The sequence below is a fragment of the Sinocyclocheilus anshuiensis genome, unplaced genomic scaffold (genome assembly GCF_001515605.1).
Source record: "Sinocyclocheilus anshuiensis isolate Anshui unplaced genomic scaffold, SAMN03320099.WGS_v1.1 scaffold48, whole genome shotgun sequence".
Classification (NCBI taxonomy): Eukaryota; Metazoa; Chordata; class Actinopteri; order Cypriniformes; family Cyprinidae; genus Sinocyclocheilus; species Sinocyclocheilus anshuiensis.
This window is the reverse complement of record NW_015554124.1, coordinates 268,019-281,767: the sequence shown is the minus strand read 5'-3', so window position 1 is coordinate 281,767 and position 13,749 is coordinate 268,019. Positions and strand designations below refer to the sequence as shown.

The window sequence follows — 13,749 nt, the reverse complement described above, 5'->3', positions numbered from 1 at the left end:
CCTTTGCATTCCACAAAAGGTTATTTATAGTGGAAAAAGGTTCTTTAGATTATAAAAATCTTCACACAAAAAAAGAAAGATGTTTTTTTTAAGAACTGTTCACTGGAAGGTTCTTTGGGGAACCAAAAATGGTTTTTCTATGGCATCGCTGTAAAAACTCCCTTTGGAACATTTATTTTTAAGACAATACATAGAGAGAGAGTGGACAGACTGTCATCATTCCGTCCAGCAGGCCGGTCTCGGGTTTGGGTGGAGCCTGCAGTCTCTCCATGGACCATTTCTCCACCACTGACGCCACATGAGTGTTGTCGATGTTGAGCAGACGGAAACCCGTCATGTTCACGCCACTGTATCGGTACGGCTCCAGGTCCAATGCAAACAGATCCTGAAGCGTGTCATACAATATATGAAGCTTAACAATAGATTCCTTTTCTTAAAATGCTTCTTGGTTTCTAGCTGTAGAGCACGGTAAGGATGACCTATTTTTGTAGGTCTAAACCCAGAAACGAGATTTTAGGAGTTATGCTTTTAACATCCTGAAGTCAGTGAGATTCTGGTAAATGCCTAAAATAAGGTCAGTGTTGAACACAAGCTCAAGATATTTTCAAGTTTTATTCTATGACATAAAATATGGCAAAATATGGTAGCAAATACCACCTTGGGACTTTTTTCAAAAAAACCTTTTATTTGTCTTGTGAAAGGTAAACTCATATATTCTATAGTCACTTTCACAGCCTCATTGTGTTTATAATTGCGCTCTTGCAAAATATACCAATTCAAATTTTTAGTGAAACCATGTGTGACCGTGGTGTTTATAGTCTACATTTAGCTTTTTACTTATGGCAGTTGCATTTAGGCTTCAGGATTCATAATAGTTGTGAAGATTATCATGATAAACAAAACATGTAAGAATCTTAAACTTTTGTTGGTCCTATAGCTTATTTTCTGCAATAATCCAAAAGGCAATGGAAAAATCATATTGGGTTTTTGTTGAGGGAACCAGAGTGATGCGAATTTCCAAATTGGCCTACAAAAATATGTCATTCCTGCAGTACTTTATTGACTAAAAACAAAATGCACATCAGCAGAACCAACCTTGTTAAAATTTCAAATCAAAACAATGACAGAACCAAAGAAAAACTCAAAGAATCCATATATGAAACTCACCAGAGTGGTAAAGAAGAAATGGTAATATTCAGTCATCATGCCCATAGACAAGAGCTACAGCAGAAAGAGAGCGAGAGAGAGAAGTTAAACCTCCATCTGCACCAGCAGCCTTTCACATCATTTGTGATTATTCTTTTCCTCATTCCCAATGTTAGGTTTGAATAAAGGATCTGCTGTAACAGGAAGCATGCGTTAAATATCTAGAGACCTGAAATCAAAACACTGAAATAAAGCATATCTGTATCCTTTACAAAATATGTTAAGAAATGTTTTTAAAAACAAAATGGGACAATCAAATGCATCACAACTGATGGGGATTTAGTTGAGGGATTAGTAGTATTTTTTATTGCTGTAACACAATAAATAGAATTTGATTTGTCAGTGCATGACATCAGACATCATTGAATAATGTAACAATATCTCACAATATCAGAATCAACACAGGTCTTGCGCCTATAAAATTTTACTTTAAACTTTTTTTTAGAACTTACAAACAAGGCTTGTCTTTACAATCTTTGCTTTTCCAGTCCAAAATTAGTCATATTCAAAATTCAAATTGCGTTCAAACATTCAAATTTGAAATCTGCATCCTGTTTGGTACCTCAATTTAAATTCAAAACTAAATTGGAATTTAAAAGGGAATCTCAATTAAGTTCGGTCCTGGTGTGTTACCTGTTTGAGGACGGCTGCTGCAGTCTGGTATGAGCAGTCAAAGATGACACAAAACTCTTTCCCCTTCTTCATTTCTTTAAGAAGCGGCCGAGCATCTTTACTTCCCATCGGTAACTGTCGGATTTTGATCTTGATGCTGTAGCGTGACGGAGCCTTGATCAACTCCTGAAGACGAATTAGCCCTAAAAATATTATATAGACACAATCAGCAAAGATTATAGAAACACACTACAATTCAAAAGGTTTTTTAAAGAAATTAATTATTTTATTTAGCAAATGTGACATGTATAATCTTAGAAAGGTTTCACATAAGTGCGGCTCTTTTGAACTTTCTAGTCATTAAATAGTCCTCAAATAAAATGTATCATGTTTTCCACAAAAATATGAAGCAGCACAACTGTTTTCAACACTGAAATAATAAGAAATCAGCATATTAGAATGATTTCTGAATGGAATAATAATGCTGAAAATTCAGCTTTGATCACAGGAGTAAACATTTTAAAACACATTCAAACAGAAAACAGTTATATTATTTTAATAATATTTCACAATATTACTGATTTTACTGCATTTTTAATCAAATAAATGCAGCCTTGGTAAGCAGAAGAGACATCTTTAAAAAATATATATTACAGTAGTGTAGAGTGTTAAATGAGTTAATCAAGTTCTGCTTTGACTCAGATTTAGCACATAAAATTTTAAGCTGATTTTACATTAAAGCATGTCAACATATTCTGTTACACCAAATACACAAAATAATGATCTTTAAAAAAGCATCATATGACCCCTTTAATTCAAATATTCATCACCTGAAATTAAACAGGAAAAATCTTCTTTTTCCGAACAGAAATCTTGCTGTTTTGGGGTGTTTTTAATATTTTTCAGCCCTGACAAATTACACACAGTTAATCATATCCTAATCTTTTTAATAATGAAGAAAAGTCAAATTATCCCAGATATGATCTCGAAGTCAATATTTACCGCACCATTTTTCACAAAAATGCCAACCATTTTTCACAAAAATGCCAAATTCAGATCAGAAGTGTGAATTATGGACATTTTTCATAAAGCACTGAGATCCTAACAACCATCAGACACTCACGGGATGGTTGATAATTACGGTATATACACAATAATATGATGATGATAAATGCATCTAATTCCTGCACACTTGGATAAGTTACATATAATTCTATTTAATTATATCACTGCTGTATGAGGCCATTACATACAGCATGTGTGTGTGTTTCCTGTGTTCAATCTCATGCAAATAAATAAATATAATATATTAAATAACGGTCTCATTTGTGTCTGTTTTATATCCCACATTTATTTTTTTAGAAGAAGCATATGCACCAAAGTTGATACTTGAGTTATATCTGAGAACGCCACGTTCCTAAGCAATGAAGGAGAAATTTCTGAGCAATAAAAATCAGCCGTCCCACCTGTTGCGTCCTCGTACACCACCGTCACTGCTTTCCATTTGTAGAACTGCACGATGTCGAGCACGGCGCGGCTAATGGAGGCGTAATCTGGGTAAAGGTTGATGTAGAAACTGTCCTTGTTGTCCACAGACGGGTGTTTCCAGCGGGTCTGGATGTGAGGAACTTCCAGAGCGTTGCAGATGGACTGGACTGCACTCACTGAAGAACTGTGGGACGGGCCGAACACGGCGGCCACACCGAGAGCCAGCTGATCACAGGCTGCCATTGAGAAAAGAACATCAGTCACTTTATTAACACACTTAAAGATTTTTATGTCAAAATACAGTCTCTTAAGTATGCCATTCATGGGTTTATTTCTCCCAAAAGTGTAAACATTGAGCCTCTCAAACACCATTAAAACATTTGTCCATCATTTATCCTTTATTTTTCCAGGAAGGTCCCATTGTGATTGAATGAAATCTCTTCTTCCAGGAAGTCTTGGTCAAGATGACCGTACAGAAGTTTCACAAAAATTAAAAAAAGTAATATATACAAGACACAAAACAAAATTATATACGACCAAAGCAAAACAGTTATCATAAATCAACAGCTTAATTAAAACCACAACAAGGTTCATTCATTACATGCTGCAATTAATTAAAAAAAAATATATTCAAAGAAGGAATTGCTTCTAATGGAGTAATAATTTGAAAATCGTTCCACAACCAAGGAACATAGTAAGAGAAAGCTGATTTTCCATGTTCTGAATACACCCCAGGTACTTCTAATTGAATCCCAATTGATGATCTGGTGGAGTCGTTATTTCTACTTAAAGGGGTCATATGATGCGATTTCAATTTTTCCTTTCTCTTTGGAGTGTTACAAGCCCTTGGTGCATAAAGAAGATCTGTAAACCGACGTGAGCTTGTGGTTTTCGGCCAATCACAATGCACTGGGTCAGCTGGCCAATCAGAGCAGAAGCATGTCAACATTAAAGCATGTCAACATATTCTGTTACACCAAATACACAAAATAATGATATTTAAAATAGCATCATATGACCCCTTTAAGCATAAAAGACTAGTAATATACTTTGGAAGCAAAGTATAATTTAGCCTTGCTGCCTTCAATTTTTAAATACAATCAAATTGGCTGTACAAGTTATTTTAACTCATTTTGAAAATCTTGCCTAGTTGGATCTTGTATAACTTAAAAAATTAAGTTGAAATTGACAAATGTTGCCACGACTTATTGATCATCACATTTTATTTATTTTTTTTACAGTGTATTCAAATGCAATTTATAGAAGCTTGTTTCTGCCACAGGATTTTAAAAAAGGTAATTGTAACTTTTTATCTCACAATTCAGAGGTTTTTTTTCTTCTCACAATTGTGAGAAAAAGTCAGAATTGTGAGATAAAGAATCATAATGTCCTTTTTTTCTTTTTTTATTCCATGGCAAAAAAACAAAATAACAGAATTGCAAGATGTAAACTCAGAATTCAGAGAAAAAAACAAAATTGTGAGATATAAACTTGGATCTTCTTTATATCTCACAATTCTGACATTTTCTCAAAAAAAGTCTAAATTGTGAGATAAAAAGTCACAATTATCTTTTTACATGTTTTATTCCGTGGTGAAAACAGGCTCTCATAGCAATTATATAAAAACAAACTAGGACACTAAAACAAATTTGCTGTTGAAACAGTTTTCACAAAAAAATTGCTAGTAAATTCTTCAAAGATTTACAAAAAAAAATGCAACACATTCAATTAAACATTACATTTTAAAACAGAAAAACTGAAAATAGTATTTCCTTTTAACTCTCTGGTGCTCTTCGGTCACTTTTGACCGAAACATTTTCTGTTTTGAATTTTTAAAAATCACAGCTTCATCAGAATGGTACAAAATTTGGTGACTTTTATGGCATTTGGAATGTGAATACACAATTGAGGGCATGATTCGAGCAGACTAAGTGGTCATAAAAAAAATAGTGACACTTGTGGTCTTCAGTCAAAAATGACCGACCATAGGAAATGAACGGGTAATCGACAAAAACTCTGAGAATTCTGAGAATTTTTGTGTGCATAATCTACAAATCTGTCACAATGCAGAAAAAAGTACACTGCAATGACAGGGTGAAACTCTAAAACCTCAAGAGTGCAAAACCAACACATCCACTCACACACACACGCATACACACACACTTATACACACATACACCTATGAACTGGTGTGACAACACAGCAAATATGTTAAATAAAAGCAATAATTCAACTACAATGCAGTAAAAAAGTGGACAGCAAGGAAGGGGTTACACTCTAAAACATCAAGAGTGCAAAACAGACACACACACTCACAGATAAACACACAAACATACACAATTATACACACTCAAATTAATTGGTATGGCTATAACCATATAGCCAAAACGAGTCAGAAAACTGAAATAAGAGGTTGAAATCAGATCAAACCCAGAAGGATTAAGCTCTGATAAAACATTTCTGTTCATTTTTGTTAAATTTTTATAGAATTGTAATGTTATGTGTAACAAAATGCTTTCTTTGTGTTCAGGTTTGACTGTAGTAATAATAATTCAAAAACTGACGCTTCAAATCAACATTTCAAACCAAAAAAAAAATCTAAACCTTTACAAAAAGTTGTCTTTGAGAATGTCTAAATATATATCCAAACCCACAACTTAAAAATAAGTATTTATGTCTAAAAACACTTAGAGAATTTATAGGCCTTTTATATAGAGCTATATAGGAATCTATGGGCTAAACCATGGAATTGCAGATGTTTTTCTTATTTTACTCCCACCAGATGGCACTAATCTGGCTTCAAAAATGGGATTTTAAAGGCATTGACTATTTTAACATGAAATACTGCATTCATTGAAAAGTAATACACAAATATATTTTAAAAAATTTTTTTAAATTAAAACATATTGCAATAATATTTGTTTTATTTACAACTTCTAAAAAATATTTTTTACAGTGTATACAATCATGTAAGTTTTGGTACTGAGCTCTTTTTGCCATCATTCCTGCAGCTTAAATGGTAAAGCGAGGCACTAGCAATGCCAAAGTCATGGGTTCGATTCCCACGGAATGCATGAACTGATCTGTGCATGTAATGGATAAAAGGGTCTGCCAGTGTGTACATGTAAGAATCAAACCTCGTCTAGAGGCCTCGAAGCTGTCGAACAGGTTGATTCTCTGGATGTCGTAGGTGAGGGTGGTGTTGGGCATTAAAGTTCTGTTTCTGTTAATGTTGGTTACAGCGAATTTGAAGGCAAGTTCCTCCACGCTAATCGGTTCATTCTCAAGTGTCTCGAAAATCCCACCTGCACAGACAGAAAAAAGAAGTTAAAAACAAAATCACAGAGGTTATTTGGTCAAACAGTTAGATATAAACAGTTAGTTTATATCTCACAATTCAGACTTTTTTTTACTCAGAGATGTAAATCTCGCACTTATAAATCTCGATCTTAAAGTTATAGAGTTATATATTCAAAATTCAGATTTTTTTTGCAAAATTGTGAGCTCATCTCTTGCAAGTTATTAATTGAAAAATCTAAACTCAGAATTGTGTGGAAAAAGTCAAAATTGCGAGATATAAACAATTGAAAGTTTATCTCGCAACACTGTTTTATAAACTTTCAATTCAAACTTTTTCCTCAGTAATGCGTCTCGAAATCGCAAATCATCAATTGCAAGTAAATCTAAATTCAGCATTCTGAAGAAAATGAGTTCTGAGTTGAAGGTTTATAAATCGGTATTGCGAGATAAACTCTTAAGAGTTATATCTTGCAATTCTGACGTTTTTTCAGACAATTCTGAGTTTAAACTTTTTAGTAAACAAATTTCTGCTTTGGTAATTCATAGGAACAGAATTTTCTTTGGGATCTTAAATTTCTCCTGGACTTTTTCGATCTGATCAATGATGCAAATAGTTCTAGAGACTTTCTCTGAATTTCCAGTCATGCTTTTTTCAAGAAAAGATGTTTCTCCTAAAATGTGCTTTGAAGTTACAATAGAAACAAATAAGAAAATAAAAAAGGACCTCTATTAACATGTCTGACCCTTACGTGTAAGATGAAGGTTAAAATGCTGCAATTTAAACACTTATTACCCTAAGACACTATGGAAGCATATAGGTGGCGAAATTCAATTTAAAATGCAATATGCAAAATGGCAATGCAATGGGTAATGGAAAATGTAAATTTAAATACAGAAATACAATGCCATTTTGAATATTGCGTTGCCATTTTGAGTATTGCATTGCCATTTTGCATATTGCATTTTAAATTGAATTTCGCTACCTATATGCTTCCATAAAGACACAGGCTATCTTCGCTGTGTCACAGTCGGAGTTTGCTCAAGCTGCGGCAGCACAAAACAGTTCATGGATTTTCAGTCATGACGTCTCTAATCCTTAAATGACCTATAATCTACATGACAACTACAGCCAAAATATGACAAAACAAATAAATAATACAAAATCTGCTTTACTGCAGAGCAGGCACGCATATCTGCACATGAACACAAGATATTCAAATTATTAGTCAAAACGTGAGAAAACACATTTAGTTGGATGAGAAATGCAAAACACACAAGTACTGTTGATTACAGTTCATGTAGTTACAGACGTTTGATGATAACGCAAACTGATGAGCATTTCTCACTCTGCGCTCAAATGAAAACAAACATGTTCAATATTTCCATTCCTCAAACGGAGTAAAATGAATTAAAGGTTGTATAATTACAGTCCTTAATCTTACGAACTAAAACAAATATTCTGTTAATGTACATCTGCTCACATTATTTTAAATAAAAAAGTAACCTGCTGATAAAGACACAAAAAATAAATGTGCCTATGTGACAATAAATTTGACCTAATTTATATATATATATATTGTTATATATACTGATGTAAATATTCTAAAATCCTTTGGAATATATACTGTATATATATATATATATATATATATATATATATATATATATATATATACACACACACACACACACAAAGTTCCCCTTTCTTGTTCCCTACAAATTACATCAAATCAGCACATCATTCTTTCAGTCAAATGACAACACTGGAACAATCAGCGATTGGCTGTGAGCACCTGGAAAAACAATTTCAACCGGATTTTTGGAGAGATTGTGATTGATGTTGTAAGAGAGGAGAGGTAAAGAACGAGAGGGCAAGGCCTCCCCTCTGGGCTCTGATTGTGAATGACCTTTTTCTTCCAGCGGCGTTGAGGCACCTTTCATCCTCACACTGAGAGAGCCTTGTGTGGGCGCCACACGCTCAAATCCAGCCCTATAAACACCAGGGTTAATTACGGTTAGCAAACCACACCGCACCGGAGCCGCTCTGTTCCGTGGGAATATTTAATTCTCACAGAACGGATACAAATACAGACTTTCTCGTTGGTAACTCAAGGTAATGACATTTCACTGCGGCTCTCTGAGCAGAACCACTTATGTGGAAAGGGCATGAAAATCAAATATGTACTAACGCTTCAGATGTTTAAATCATTCCTGTGGAACCGCTCAAATACATTTCATCAGTTTTGACAGCTTCATCATTCCACTTGTGTCTGTGTTCAGCTGCCATGTTTGCTTTAAAGATGCTTTCTGTCTTATGATATGCTGCATAAACTAACTGCAGTATGTATTTGTTTATACAGCTATTAATGTCTTGTAAAAGCATGCATATTATCTTTCTCAGCATATTAAAAAAACAGACATAGCTGAACATCTTTGCATATCAAACAATATGCTTCTAACATTATTATCAATGCTCTTCTGTTCCAAAACCTAGTGAGCTGCCTACCTAGGCAACATTTTAAAGCATCACAGGTTGTTCCAAAAGGTAGACAGCAAAATTACACTGCCTTATAAGATACCTTGTTTTGGCAGCATCACCTAATATATAGACACCCAATCCAACAACGCATTGGAATGAAATCACTCAATTCCAAAAAGTAAATATGGAAAATATGGAAGCCTGTTTCCGCCAGTGAATAAAATAAAACATTTTTTCTCACAATTCTGAGATAACATATTGCAATTTTTTTCTCTGAATTCTGAGTTTAGATCTCACACATAAAAATAAATCAAATTAAAAAATACAAAAAGGTAATTGCTATTTTGTATCTCACAATTCCAACTTTTTTTTCACATTACAAAATTACTTCTTCAATTCTGAAACAAAAAGTCACCTTTTACCTTTTTATATATTTTTTTAATAATATTTGTTATAAATAAATAAATAATAAAAAATATAATAATAATAATAATAATAATAAATAATATATCTTTAAAATATATATCAAGAAGAAGAAATTATTTATTTTATATTATTATTAATAACTAATATTAATATAAAATAAAAATAGACTTTTCTTATTTTACACCCTTTTTTATTCTTATTAGAGTTGCCTCAATACCTGCCAATCTCTATTGAAATCAATTGGGAAGTTTATGACATATAGAGTTTCTCTCTATTTAGGGTGTTCCAAATAAGTCACTTATGATGTTCCGTTTCAGTTAGGATGCTGACTTAGAAGTCTGCTGCCTATTTAGGCAGTATACAGCAAGTAAGCTCACTGCATTTTTGAACAAAGCCATGGTACATGGCAGATATTTAGCTCAAGCTGAATATATAACATTTAAAATATATGATACAAGGTGAGAAATACATAACTATGAGCCCTTAATAGAAGAAAAAAAAAGGACAGCAACCACAAACTCTCCCATTCATTCTTCACCAACCAGATTATATTAGAATATTAATGCAGAGCAACTCTGCAACAATAACATTCCTTTTTTCATTCCATTAAATGCTATTTCAATTTCCGGCTTAAATAAGAGCTGTTTCTCTCTCAGGCAGCGAGGAAGTCAACCATGACGGGGTCCTGATCTGCTTGTTGCCAGGTTACTGGTTAAGGCACCTGGTTTTCACAGATGTGTATAAAGTCCCTGATGTCATCAGAAACAAATGCATCGTCAAGGTTCGCAGGGCTGGAGGGTCAATGCCTCACACAGCGTTTGAAAAATTGCTTTTTTGCCTTGCTGAAATAAACAGCATACTGTACATACAATGATATATTAATGTAGTATTTATTCACTACTTAAGTATACCATTATACTTTACAGTACTGCATCCATAGCATTCTGAAACCATGAGTACAGCCTAAAGTTGACATTCGTTTATCTTTTAAATTAAAAGGTAAAATCAAAACTCAACGGCCAAGCATTAATTCAAGCCATTACCGGCTTATTTACTCTGCAGAAGCTCCACAAACTCAAAGTCACCTTGTGCACATGCTAATCCACGTCTGTAAACACACCGCATGCTCCATTTTGAGATGAACTACCTAACACTGTAGTGAAGAGCGAATCCGCTGGTAAAGTAGCTCAAAGTGACCAGTTTCCTCAAGCCTCTCCATGTAAAGCTCTCTGTTTGGGTTTACCAGCACGGAGTCGCTGTTAACATGAGCTTCCTGCTGACTCTCCCAAATAATCAAGAAACCCCACCGGTCCAATAAACACCTGTCAATCAACCTGGAATCATCATCAGCAAAATATCATGTTCTAACTCAAGCTGAACTAACTAAGCTTAAATTTAAGATTTATGTATTTGAATTGCATCAAAAATGTCCATCCATTTGGATCACACAGTTTTAACTTAAACTAATAAACTTAATGTGATGCTTATTTTTGTCAGTCATTCATACTCTTAATGAAAAAAATAATTTTTGCACTCAAAAAAAATGTTTATTTTTCATTGTTTATTATTAACTACTTGCATTTATTCAATTTTATTGAAATAATCATATTTTCAAAATGCATTTATTCAGATTTCTTACAATCAGCATATTTTTTTCATTGTAAAAAAGAGTGTGGTTAGAATTTGGGTAACTGTATTCGGTTAGTTAATATGCATGAGAATAAAAGAAATTGTATTTATTTATGATAAACTTAAATACCTGGTTATTGTACTGGTATTTATTACAAATATTTTTTTTCCTATATTAATCCTCAAAACTGAAATTAAATTAAATGTAATTAAATTTCAATAACATTTATTTTTAATTACATTTAATTATTTTATAATAATTCGTTTTAATTACATTTTATTTTTCAGTTTCATTTTGTAATATTTCTATAACTCTCCTGTTCATTCTTTATATTTGGTAAAAGCTTTAAAAAAACAACAACTCAAAACTGTATTTTATATGTTAAGTTGAAACACCTTTGTAATCACTTGAAATCTGCTAAATTAAGTTAAATTCTGTTTGAATTACATTTAGTTTAATTTTAATTACATTTAATTAATTGCTTTATTTTTCATTCATCTTTCCTTTCTCAAACTCTCCTTTCATGTGTGGCTCTAGTTTATTTAGATGGAGGTCATCTCAAGGATCTTATTCAAATCCTAATCTGACATTTGCATATAGGGCAAATATCACCTCAAAAGCAGCAATGCATTGTGGGAGCAAATCACAGCTCTGATGAAAATAAGGCTGAGCAGCCAAGCAAGAAACATTGAACATGCCAGAGTCCTCCAACATCCTCACCTTCATGTGACTTCCAGCAGAGATGTAGCAGCACGAATGAGAACTGCTTTTCATTAGAGAAGCGTTCCACTATTCTGACCTGCTTCGGTGGAAACCAATGTTCAGATTACAGCAGTTTCTGTTTTTAAGTTCAGAGAGCAGACACATATGAACCTGAATAGAGTTTTTATCATTCAAAACACTGAGCTTCGTGCAGAGAGAAATTATATGATGGGTTGACCTGTTGCCCTATTATACAATCATCCAATCACAGACCAACTTGCAAATTAGAATTTGAGAAACAACTGGGCTCAATTTCAGAGAAAGAAACACTTGATGAACCTTAAACGCTCAAATCATCATCGTGCATGAAGTTCACAACCGGTTTGCACCTCATCGGCAGACATGTCTGCAGCTCTGACATCATTGCAGGGGCTTTTGGGTGATGAAATGCTAATCAACTGAAGGCCTCAATCAAAAGTGTGACTTTGACAAATTGCACAATTCGCCGTGAAGCGGAATAAATCGGAATGAATTGATTTCAGGCTCTGGGTTTGTAATGTTTGCGTGTCACATGGAAGACCTTTGTTTGTCTTGAAACAAAGCAGTATTTCACTGACTGACTGAAACTCCATTAAGACCAACAAAAAACATGCAATGTTCTACTTAAAGCTCCATTTTACAAATTAGAAATCTCAGTATTTCAATATCTCAATATCAGTCCTTCAAACCCATTAGCGCCACCTACCGGTCAAAAGTTTGGAATGATTATGATTAAGTCTCTTTTGCACACCAAGGCCCTATTTATTTGAAGTAAATACAGTAAAAATGGTAATAATGTGAAATATTACAATTTAAAATAACTGTTTTCTATTTGAATATACTGTATGTTAAAATGTAATTTATTCCTGTGATGTAAAGCTGTATTTTCAGCCTCATTACTCCAGTCTTCAGTGTCACATGATCCTTCAGAAATTATTCTAATATGCTGATTTGCTGCTCAAGAAACATTTCTGATTATTATCAATGTTGAAAACAGTTGTGCTGCTTCATATTTTTGTGGAAACTGTGATACACTACCAGAGAGAGAAAATAAATTTATACTTTTATTCAGTAAGGATGCAATAAATTGAACAAAAGTGGCAATTAAGACATTTATAATGTTACATCTATTTCAAATAAATGCATCTCTTTTCAAAATTCATCAAAGAATCCTGAAAAATAAAATGTATCAGTTTCCACAAAAATATTAAGCAGCACAACTGTTTTCAACACTGATAACAATATAATAATAAATTAATAACTGAGCACCCATACTATGTGGCAATAATTGAGCAGCAAATCAGCATATAAGAATGATTTCTGAAAGATCATGTGACACTGAAGACTGGAGTAATGATGCTGAAAATTCAGCTTTGATCACAGGAATAAATTACATTTTACAATATATTCAAGTAGAAAACAGTTATTTTAAATTGTAATATTATTTCACAATATTACTGTTTTTATTGTATTTTTAATTAGTAAATGCAGACTTGGTGAGCATAAGAGACTTCTATTAGCCTAAAACATAAAAAAAGGAACCCTTGAAAATCCCTTTTGACCGTCAGGGTAGGTTTTAACTGATACATTTTGAATCAAATATCCTAAGAAGCAAAATTGTGGCGAAACCCATCCTGATTGTCCTCAAATCTGTGTCATATAATCGTGACACTGTGCCAGTTAAAGTGATGGAGAGCTGTTGCTGTGAGAGTTGTGTAGGAGAGATGGAGCTCACTGCGATGTGAGTGAACCGCTAAAGGATCTGAGGACAAAGATGCAGTTGTTTCCTCCATTCATTCAACATCCCACTATCCCACATCACTGGATCACCGCCAGTGTGTGTGTGTGTGTGTGTGTTAGAGAGAGA

General features: G+C 33.5%; 1 protein-coding gene across 4 annotated transcripts in view; it reads right to left on the bottom strand.

Annotated features, from left to right (window-relative positions):
• LOC107670116 (glutamate receptor ionotropic, kainate 1) overlaps nucleotides 1–13,749 on the bottom strand; it is a 29,718-nt gene that overhangs the window by 11,420 nt on the left and 4,549 nt on the right. For all 4 annotated transcript variants that reach the window (XM_016462613.1, XM_016462614.1, XM_016462615.1 and 1 more), the window contains 5 exons: nucleotides 6,444–6,611; nucleotides 3,285–3,542; nucleotides 1,840–2,021; nucleotides 1,168–1,221; nucleotides 212–385 (listed from right to left, as the gene is read on the bottom strand). In XM_016462613.1, the coding sequence (XP_016318099.1) occupies nucleotides 212–385; nucleotides 1,168–1,221; nucleotides 1,840–2,021; nucleotides 3,285–3,542; nucleotides 6,444–6,611 (836 nt within the window). The remainder of the gene's footprint in view (nucleotides 1–211; nucleotides 386–1,167; nucleotides 1,222–1,839; nucleotides 2,022–3,284; nucleotides 3,543–6,443; nucleotides 6,612–13,749) is intronic.